The sequence below is a fragment of the Corvus brachyrhynchos genome, unplaced genomic scaffold (assembly GCF_000691975.1).
Source record: "Corvus brachyrhynchos isolate BGI_N302 unplaced genomic scaffold, ASM69197v1 scaffold162, whole genome shotgun sequence".
In the NCBI taxonomy this organism is placed as follows: domain Eukaryota; kingdom Metazoa; phylum Chordata; class Aves; order Passeriformes; family Corvidae; genus Corvus; species Corvus brachyrhynchos.
Window position 1 is genome coordinate 487,519 of NW_008236696.1, and position 11,406 is coordinate 498,924.

The following is an 11,406-nucleotide window of genomic DNA, read 5'->3' on the forward strand; positions in this document are numbered from 1 at the left end:
AAACAAGAGCTTAGGGATCCAGGTCTGTACATAAGGGGAGTGGAGCTGCAAAAGGGAGGGAACAGAGGTAAAAAATACATCCATGAGCATCCGTGCACGGGTGGTGGGGAAGCAAAGGCCAAGAAGGTGCTGCTGCCTCAGAGCCCAGGCAGCTGCCAAGAGCATCAGTAACTGGGGAAATGTATTTGTTCCACAGAGTGTGAGAGAGGGAAGATGGAGGGGGCACTAAAATCCTACCACCTGCAGCATCCAAGACAAAATCTCCTGCCAGAGGGACAAAGCAGGGCCCCTGGATATTTATCCCAGAGTTGCCAACGTTGGTATTCTCCCTGCTGACCTGCAGCTCCAGGCTCCCTCATGGCAGCAGCAGCTGCTCCTGCACAAGCTCTGAGGGGGCCTCACTGCTCCTTTCTCAGAGTACTGCAAGCACAGCTCACACTGGCCACTGGACAAGTAAAAGGTGCCTGGAAACGTCCAGGGGGGCAATGGGAATGCACTCCAGGGAAAGACACGTTAGAAGAAGTATCGAGATAAAGAATATCTGAGCTATGCTGTCCCTTCTCTACCCCCAATCTCTAAAGTAACTTGTCTCAACACAAGCCGGTCCTGGCTGCAGTTTTCAGCTCCTCACACCCAGGCATTTGGGAACCTGAGCCCTGAGTGCTCAGACACCTCCTCAGGGTCCACTCTGAACCCTCATTTGAGAACTGCTGGTCTAGCTTAACTAGCAGCATGTGAAACTACAAACCTAACACTTAATGCCCCCTTAGTGCATAGCAGCATTCAAAGAGTAAAGTAACATGTGCTTCAGTTACCTCTGGCAGGAGTGTCAGTAGCCTGATCATGAGGATTTTGATGAGACATCTACATGGTTTATAGTATTTTACAGACTTCAAGAAAATACTATAGTGGCAGAGATGAGGGTAAACCTACACGAGGAAAACCAGCTGCCAACCTACCCCTTACAAACAATTTGCTCAAGACTAAAACAAACTCAGAGAGCACAACTAAATGCATAGCATTTTACTGGTACTAGTGCTTCCACAGGGCCTGTGGACACTTCTGTTAGTTCAGTCAAAACACTGCTGTATGTGGGAAAAATCTTTCAGAATACAGCAACACAATTTAAATGGTGTCTAGATTGGGGTGGGGACTGGGGTGTTAATCATAACTCATAAAATGAAGTACACGGGGAATATTTAACCTATCACAGCATATTTCACTTCATGTTTTTCCATGAAAAATTTCAACTCAAAGCATTACTCAGGCTTTACCATAAACCTATTAGTTGTTGAAAACCACAGAGGACTCCTGGTATAATCAAAGGAACATTTTAAAGTCTTTATGTGGGGAGAACCCCACCTATTTAACAAAACATCACAGTAACACATGCCACAGTGAAGATGTTGGCATATTACTGTCGGTTCTGTCATTGAGAAACTGTTGTTTAAACCTTCGTGTTCACCTCCTAAGATTCTTTCAAGGAATTGATACGTGCACAGATTTTCAGTGCAGGTCCAAGCTTAATATTCATTGCACTCATAAGGTGATCCTCCTTCAACAAGAGGAGAGCTTGTCCATCAATTTCTTGTGCTCTAAATTCATCCGCAATATCTTGACAACCTAAAGGCAATAAAAAAATATGATTACTGGTTTTGAAATGTCCATTCTTAGATCCAATGATTTTATCCACACTAGAGCTTTTCAGCTACACATTTTCCAGTGCTCATCCCTTCAGCTTGTTGAACCTAAATTACATGCAAGAGTACAATATTATGATGGGAATTCTGAAATAATCTGAAAGTAATTTTTACTACAGCCTCTAATTACACTGTATTTATTGGAGAACTACTCATCGGGAATTTCAAGTCCCAGCAAAGACAGAATTTTCATTTCATTAAGAGGAACAACCTCTCATCATTAGAAGAGACTGGGAAAACAGCACTGAAATAGCAATCAGAAACATAATTCAAGTGGGTTCTTTCCAGCAATAAAAAGATACTATTATCTAATTCTATAAAAAATAACTATATTACACTGCTACGTGCAAGTCAATGAGAACATTCACATAGCTACAATTTCCAAAAGGAGTTAATTCCATCTGTGTATTACACCACTGGGTTAAGGAAACAAAGTTTTGATGTATGGGCTTTGGCACAACCATCTCATGAAGATATTTATCGTTAGTTATCAAAATGAATATTCTACACACAGCAGTAATTCACTTCAAAAGTGCAAATTTAAACTGGTTGGATCTTTTTTCCATGTTAAACTCCTTTTCTCAATGTGAAATACCAGTCTCAGGTTACTAAAGCTTACAACATAAAAAAAGACTACATGGGTTGGACTATCCCAACTAACTGAGGGACCCTTTCCACTGAAGAACACTGTAGAAATGAAGGTTTCTCCAAAGATGTTCTGGACATGTGTTGAGCAGAATCATCCAGTTATGCCTTGCTCTGTGGCAGCTCTGTTAGATGGATAGATGTCTTCTAACAATGTCCATGAGAGCACTCAGTGTCAGTTGTTTATTTGAAGCTTCTTTCTCCCAGCCATGTTTTTAATGGGGGTTTTTAATACATTTGTGTTCTCAATCCAGCAGTCTCTCCATCTGTCTGAGCCTTTCAGACACACTTGAATTTGTGCCCCATCTTCCATTCCTGACTTCAATTATTTCTCAAGTAAGCTTATTTTTTGGCATTTTTACATTTTCCCTTTTTAAAAGTACGCTATTACAGAGATACAAAATTGCTGTGAAGAGCTTTTCTACCTAGATGACATCAACTAATTTCATATTCTCTTGTGTGTTCAGATTTAAATTCTATAAAGAATTGATAGTCTAATTTCCTGATGGATTTACAAATGTGTACAAGGCAAATGGAAAGGAAACATGGAAGGAAGTACCAACATCGAAACCTGAATTCATTTGAATTATTACTGTTTGAAGGTTGTAACATTCAAGGTTGGAAAAAGTTAGCTTTTCACAAAGAATAAAGCACTATTTTTTCCTTAATGATTTGTTAAACAGACCTTGTGCAACAGTTAGCTCTGACATCATCATAAAGGTTTTCTTATTGAAGTGCTGGCAACAGATAAAACATCTGTAAGTCAAGTATTGAGTATTTCTGGGAAAGGTATCATGGCATGTCTGATTGGAGACCTGAACGTTGTGATTGTCAGACCACACTATTTACAAACAATCCGAGAGATGAAGAGAAGTTCTTACATTTAAGAATAAAACTGGTCCTATTGAAATAGGAAACTGGATGTTTGTTGTTGCCAGCTTTTTCCTTTAAGCAGGACATGAAGAATATCCATTCAACTTCTTAAAATACTTATTATCAAAGTCATTTTTGGAAAAGCAGTGGATGGAAGTTGAAGGTACTGCAGCTCCCTCATCCAAGCACATCTGGGTGTATTCTTAAGCACTTCTGCAATTGTTTGTTGTGCAATAAAAAAAAAAAAAAGGGTGGGGAGTGGGTAAAAGGTCATTTATCTTTCAACTGAAGAGAGAAAGGAGAACAATTCTGCTCAGCTTAAGCCATTCTGTCTCTTCCCCCAGAAGAAGCAGCTAACAGTGCAAGTGTCCTGGACACTGACTTCTCCAAAAGGCTCCAGAGGAACTCAGGAAAAGCCTGACAAGGACACGAGTCCATTTCAGCTACAGATTGTGCAGAAACAAAAACAGATGTCCCTAATCTTTATGGAAAAGTGATGAATCACCATCTCCTATAAAACAGCAGATGGTCTGCACAGACTGCACCAAATAGATATATAATATAAAATGCCATAATGAAAATCATCTATATTATTTCCTGCATTAATCAATCTATATGATAAAATATTTTTACAAGAGAGGGACTTGGGAATTTACTGAAAAGAAGAAACCCCAAAATTACCAAAAAACCCAAATGCAGCAACGTAGCAATAAAAATTCTGGCAGGTTGTGAATATAACTTTAAATATCTATTGAACTTTAAAAAAAAAAAAAAGTATTTGAGAAACTAGGCATTCATATGGATAGGAATGAGTAATTATAATAAATTCTCATTAAAAACAGACAAATATAAAGTTTGTTTAAAATCAAAGATCACCTTATTTATAGAATACAAAAAACTAAACCAGATCCAGCAGCTGGTGAAATATTGTAAAAGTAACGGTTTCAAAACAGAAACCACATTTTAAGAATAAGATTTTTGGTTTTATACTTGCAAGTGAATTGGGTTTATGCGGCACTTCAATTATTCTAGCACAGGAGCTACCATTTATTGAGAGCCTAGAATCAGTTATTGAATTAACTAGTGCCTCAAATCTATAAAAGCAGTAACTGAAAACAGCAGTGATACAGCTACACTCCATAACACAGCTCAAGTACAGAAACAGGAATGACCACATCCTAAACCTAAGGAGCTTTGCTTGTTTCTACAGACATCACTGCAGGTTCCCAGAAGCAGATACTGTTACTGAATTGCAATAAACTATCAGAAGAAAGGTACTTCAAGGATGTCTTTTGCCAATTTTAGACATCTCTTACTCAATTCTTTGCCTGACTTGCTACAAAAGACTGTCATAATGCATGTGTATGACTTAGCAATGAAGATATACTCCTTACAGGCTATTAGTCAAATGGGAGTCACAAAAAAAGGGAACAGCATTCTGGAAAAAGTAGAAAATTAGGAACAAATGTAGCCTGGGTTTTAATAGGTAAGCAACAAAAATTCTGGTATGACTGCTACTGTGGAGATCTGCCTTGTTATCTGTAGGGATTATAGTGTCTGATCAGATAAAATGACATCCTTGGGAAAAGGTGGGGAGTGAAGCTTTAAAGGTTATGATAGTTAGGAAATGGTAAATGTCAAATAACCTGAAGATGACATAAAGGTAACTGTGAATATCGAGCTACAGAAAAGGTTTGTGAACAAGGAGAAACCAGATTATTTTTTCTGAGAACAAACTGTGACTAGCAGTATGCAGAGTCTCTAGGGAGAAGATCTCTGAGCAAAGCTATGCAAAATAAAGTTTAACTTTATAGCAGAAACTTGCTTATTCTTTTTTAATGACTTGTATCGTGACAGGTCTTTCAAACTTTACAGTTGTATCAAGGGAAGTAACACTGCTCTTGCTTTTTCTACTGAATAAGCAGTAAGGGAGGAGGGAAGAGAAGAAAGCAGTGTAACAGGAAGGAAGTGTGTCTGATCTCTCTACTGACCTCTTGAGAGAAGTCAGACTGAAGGAAGGAACAGCTCTAATCTCCATCAGCTGGGATGCAACAGCAGAAGTGGGACTAGTTCTATCAACATGGGATTTGTGCTGAAGGAACAAGCAAGAGGAAACAAATCACATTCCAGTCTCTATCACCAGCTAACACTGCTGCTGTTACCACACCACCTCCTCATCACAATGCTGCTATAAAGCAAGGAACTTCATTGCTAACACCAAAAGAACAAGTTATTGTCCGTTCCATACCAGGCAGAGAATGTATAAAAGCCCAAACTTCATCGACAGTCCATACTGAGGGGTCAGTTTGCACCACTGGTAAGAGGTCAATGCTCTCCGGCATTTTCCGCATCCGAAGCTCCCGAAGCTCCCGCTCTCTCTCCCTCTCACTCTGCCTCCGTAGGCGCGTGGTCATGGCTGTTGGAACAGCATCTTCATGAGGAGCCAGATCTTCTTCTGCAGATGGATAAGTAATTGGAAGCTGGAAAATGCAGTACAAATACACTACAGTATTAGGCTTTATTTGCAATTCCCAAAGCAATGTCATAGTTTTAAGCAAATATTCCACAGACCTGTCTAAGAAAATGATCTCGTGACGCCCCCTCAGGGCCGCTCGGCCGACGCCCGCGTCGCCCAAGACTTTGGCTATCTGACTTCCGATTCCAACGACTGGTCTTGTCTGATGGAAACAGCCCAAATTTCTTAGTGCAACTAAGGCTGTGCCTAAAGAAGTAAGATATATTCAATAATGCACTAGTAGTTTTTTGGACTGAATTCAATCAAGTAACCATAAAATCACAGTGTTGTAGAAATGCTGCTTAATTACAACAACAGCTGTCACAGAAATATAAGAGAAAGGTATCTCAAAGGCCATTTACTCAAAACCCTCATCTCAGTGTGGGATCAAGTACATCTAGATTACCCCAGAAGATGTCTGTCCTTACGATTCTTAAAAATTTTCTCTGATAGAAATACCTTTGTGTTTTATCACCTAGTACAGTTGTGCTCTAAAATGTCCACTGAAAATCTAAAATCACATTGTATTTTCTGTTTTCATTTTCACTACCTAGCTGATACCCCATCAAAGGAGGATAGAGGCAAAAATCCCATGTTAAGATTAAAGGGCTAAATCCCTTTAAGATAATTTTGCTTGTGGTGTCCCAAGAAGTACCAAACCAAAAACATGTATTCCCACTACTTAAATGGGAATGTAGCAGACATAAGAGACAGGTCATGTCCAGACACACTGATGCCAAAAAAGAGCTAAGTGGTGACTAGAAATGGAAAGCTATTCCCCATTTCTAAACCTTATGGTATTAAACATCAACTTTCCAACTGTAATAATGGAAGACTTTGCATTCAGATGTTGACTGTGAATTCTTGCTCTTTTAACCAGGAGAGGTTAATCCATTAACCAGATAATAATAAACAATAATTACATAGCGTTACCTTTTGGCACAGGATGTGGAGCAGAATCTTTTTGACCGCAGAAACTTATTGGGATATCCCATTTTTCCACAAAATTCACACTTCAGAAGATCATTTTCAATTTCATCCAGTCCCTCTAAAGAAAGGAATGAGGAATACAGAAATCAGTTTCAATGACAAAATTATGTTCACATCTCTCACCTCAAGCAGGCAAAAGATCTTCAAATATTTAACACATTCAGTTAAATACTTTGATTAACAGACAATTACACAAAGCTAAGCAAGTCATAGACTTCATTCTGTCTAGAAAAGATCTTAAGCAAACTGAACCTTAATGAATCTTCAATTAAGTTATTCAATGAACTTAATCAGTTTTTTGTTTAATTTCAAGCCATCCATGAGCAGGTCTGCCCTCAAACACAGCAAGCAATTTAAGAAGAAGGGTTACAGTCCTCATGAATTGCTTTATAAAGAGTTCATTAAGAGAACCAAGCCTTCCACAGTCTAAATGCAAACTCCCCTGTAATGACATAATGAATTCACCTTTTAAAGTACTTTCTTTGAATAAGCAGCTGTTACAACCAAAGGGACTTGTGAAAGCAAGGAAAACATTGAATCTTGAACATATATATAACATTCAATCTATGAAAAAGATAAGCTGCACACAATAAAGAAAAGGATTATGGCATCTGCTGATTTGAAGCTTATTGTTACAGAGTATTTTTCTGTTATTGGTGAGGTGAGATGGCCCTTTTCCTGCACTAGTGCAGCAAAGAGCTGGAAATACTGAGAAAGGTATTTGAAGGGTGTTTCTACCACACACACAATCATACCCTGGTTTACTACCAAAAAATCTCCTCTACTCAACTTCTGTGTATGTGGATGTTTCCTACCAGCTTATCCAATGAGTAGTTACCAATTCTCTACATAAACTTAACACCAGCTGTCAGGAACAATAACTAAAACAAAAACCATGAACATTTGAATAACTCCACAAAACAGACAAGCTGTCTGAAATCTGAGACACAGTATATTGTTAATACTGAAAAGAAAATTGAATTAACATCTAGTGAAACAAATTAAGGACAAAATAACTGCTGCAAAGGGTTTTGGTATGGAAGAAGGAATAGAACTATTCTAAGAGAATGAAAGAAAGAGTTGCATTAAGACATTTAAACAGACCACCAAAACCAGCTCTGGTGCAGTAAGGATACAAGCTGTGGGAAAGAAAACCCAGAGGTGGCTAAAAAATTCTGAACTTTCAAATCTTAGATGAATTTATACAAAATGTGTGTTCACAGAATAATTTGGCTTTTCTGGGCCAGGCCACAGTTTGATTCCCACTTCATAGCACACAGAACTAGAGGGGAAAAATGGGCATTTAAACAAAAACTACAAACCTTCTGCAATCATATCCTCTATCTCCGTGTCTGAGGAGTTGTCTGCATGTTTTGTGTTCTGCAAGTCTGATTCAACACACACCACACTCATGATCTGACCCTCCACCAGCAATCTCTTCTCTGCAGGCTGTTCCACCAACAAAGATGAACGACTGACCTATTGCAATAAAAGCAAAGCAACAGTGAGTAACTAACATTATTCACAACAGTGAATAATTAAAAACAGTATTTCTGATTTAACAGTTGTAACTAAGAGGATGATCAGGTTCTACTCCATATCAATGAATCGTAATTATATCGTGCCAAAGCTCATTCCTCAAACAAATTAAGACTCACTCCTGTTCTGCAGAGTTTGCAATTATATTTACCAAAGGAAGAAACACATTATATCTACAGAAATGAAGGAATGGGAAAATGAGACACACATGAAATTAGTAAGACAAGCTTTAAATTGTCAGTTTGTGATTTAAAATTTTCCACAGTAATTCTTACCAGACATGGAACTAATTACAACTAGCCCAGTTACAAGTTGCCAGTGCTTGAAACAACAAATTGCAGCATTTTAGAATTTTAACACAGACTTAGTTCTGAGGTTTAAATTAACGTATCACTTAATTGAGGGATCTGAGAGACAGAAAAATGTAAAAAAATTCCAAATGGTAGCCTAAAACCATTCTCTGTAGTTATCTACAGATACTGCCTACTACTCAAGTCACCAATCAGTGGAGAAAAGGTCAAAACCAACATCTGAAACATAATTCAAGATCTAAATATCTACTAGCCACAAATAACATCATTCTTACAAAGAGTTTATTTCAAAGATTAGTAGTAAAAAATTCCTAGCAACTTTTAGACTTACAGGGAATGGCTCCAACCCCTCCTGAATCACAAAGCCTTCGATGACGTGGGTCAGGATCTGGGGCTTAACAATAGCCTGTGGAGGTTTATTTTCTAGGCTGGGAATGCTATTGGGCATGGATGTGCTGTTGCTCCTTGTCGTTGCTGCTGGAAGCAAAAGAGGTGGTGGTGGAATAGAGGCATGTGAAGGATCAGACGGAGATTTAATTACTGAGGCACTGACTGATGATGTCACTGAAGGCAGTCCCCCGTGTTCTGCAAAAAATAACAAAGCATGTTATGTTTTATCACTTATATCCAACCTAATGGGCTCAGAATTCTGGAAGTAAGAGGTGATAAATCCCCAAGACCCATCTCTCCATCCATCAACCCCTAACGCAGGCTCTTCCCTAGGCTTTATAGATTCCACTTTTAAAAGAAGATGTTTTATCTTGACAGACTATTCCACAAACACACCCTCTTCATACAAACAGTTTCCTTTACTCAGTACCTACTAACTACAAGCACAGTTGGCCATTACTTACTTAAACAAACCATAAAACCAAAAGCTACCTGAGTCTGGCATTTGTCCTCACCTGACAAAGGATCTTCTGAATTAAGAGCCTCTCCATTGCCCAAGGTTATGGCTGGGGGAGACAAGGTGGGTGGTGTAGGTGTTCTTGCCATGTGGACGCAATCTGAGTCCTCGGGCATCTCCTCTTCACATACATTGTCCACTTGGTAAATCTGCATCCAACAAACTATTGCTTTAGAGAGATTTCCATTCTATCTTAATACCTTGAAAGAGTTGCATAAATACAGTTTTAAAAATAAATTACCAGTTAAAATATGTTAATCTTTTAATAAAATACTTGTTTCCAAACTCCATACCAAACAACGAACTTTGAGGACATCACAATATCTATGACAGTAAAATCAAAATATTTTGTTACAAACCGCAATATAAAAAGAAGCACAGTTCTCCAATCAAATAGATCAGAGAACTTGACTTTTTTAGTATCTTATGTGTATAGTTTACTGTATTTTTATTTATACATACATCTGATGTTATTTAAACACATCTGCAAAATGCAAGTTTAATGACAGGTCTGCAAATTGTTCTATCTTATACAGCAGTGTAATCAAACTGACTATTTCAGAGGAGTACACCAAGACTATCAAGCATTAGTGGTTGTAAGAGATTTTAAGGTCTTTTCCTCAAAAGTGTTGAAATAAATTTACATAAATTCCTGACAGCCAGTTTAGCAGATTAAAATGTAAAACACTACCCTGTCAAAAGCAAACCTGGCTTCTACTCTTTTGCCCAATTTCTCCATGAAATATCAGTTGAGGTTATTACCCTCTTAAAATAAATCAAAGATGAACAGCACACCTCCTTCCTTAACCTGTTGATAGCCTCAAAAAAGCCTACAAGATCTGCTAATTCTTTTGCTCAACTTAATCTCATTAGCATTTTACCGCTAAAGCCCAGCAACTCCATCTTAAATGTCAGCATTATCTGCATATCACTTTATTTTCCCATACACTATTTTAATCCAGTGATTGAAGCCAAAACCTTCAATTACAAACTGCAGACATCTGAGACAAACACTGAACCAAATTAAATGGCGGTGCTGGGTACAGTACGAAAATTCCCCTATTCTTTTATGAGGAGGATATTTTTAATGTTAGTACAAAATTAATTATCCAGAAACCTATCATCTTAATAACCTGCTATGCACCTTCCACCTAGTACAGATGATTCTCCTAATCAAAATCTATTTGTATTGAGGTAAAAGCTTACAGTCCATGTCACATTTACCAAATTCTTTATGTAAGCATTGTCATATATTTACTTATATTTTTTAACTTCAAATGCGTTGTAATTTCATTAAGAAACAAGATTTTAGATCTTAAATCTGCACTTTCACAATTCCTGGTTGATATTCTTGACTGATGATCCGTTACAAAAAGCCAACAAAAAAAACCCCAAATCAAAACATGAAACAGAAGAAAAATGTCTATTAGTTTTCTTAAAACTCAGTTCTGTAATCAACAGGTTTCTTGCCCTCTGTCTAGCACCTGATTTAGCTCCCTTTTAAGTCAACGAGCCAGACTCACAGCTCTGGAGAAGCCCAGGGAAAGAATAAAGGATGCAATGTTATCACTCACCACTGGAGTTTCAATCGGAACTGACGGCTGCACCTGGAGATTTACTGCGACAGTCTGTGGCGGTGGAAGAGTTTGAAATGGCAGCTGGACCAAAGCTTCTGCAGCAGGAAGTTCTTCCTCAGAAACCAAAGTGTTTTGAACCAAAACCTGGCCCTGGGACAGAATTTCAGGCTGCACTTGTAAAGACTGCACAGACTGCAAGGGTAGCGGTTGAATCTGGGTTGAGGATGCCGAGAGCTGAGGCGGAGCTGCCAGAGGGATGGGAGCGGATTGCAGGGCTGGATACTGCTGGTGTGGCGTGGAGGACACGAGCTGCTGGCCCGGGGAAACCAAGCTGGGCGGCTCCACGGCC

The 11,406-nt window shown here is 38.6% G+C and overlaps 1 protein-coding gene across 1 annotated transcript in view; it reads right to left on the reverse strand.

The window, feature by feature from the left end:
- Positions 1-1,368: 1,368 nt before the first annotated feature.
- PHC3 (polyhomeotic homolog 3) overlaps positions 1,369-11,406 on the reverse strand; it is an 18,421-nt gene continuing 8,383 nt past the window's right edge. Inside the window, exons 8-15 of the mRNA XM_008644579.2 lie at positions 11,055-11,405; positions 9,479-9,629; positions 8,905-9,158; positions 8,046-8,202; positions 6,667-6,781; positions 5,790-5,940; positions 5,467-5,698; positions 1,369-1,623 (exon numbers count right to left, since the gene is read on the reverse strand). Of these exons, the coding sequence (XP_008642801.1) occupies positions 1,469-1,623; positions 5,467-5,698; positions 5,790-5,940; positions 6,667-6,781; positions 8,046-8,202; positions 8,905-9,158; positions 9,479-9,629; positions 11,055-11,405 (1,566 nt within the window). The 3' untranslated portion in view covers positions 1,369-1,468. The remainder of the gene's footprint in view (positions 1,624-5,466; positions 5,699-5,789; positions 5,941-6,666; positions 6,782-8,045; positions 8,203-8,904; positions 9,159-9,478; positions 9,630-11,054; position 11,406) is intronic.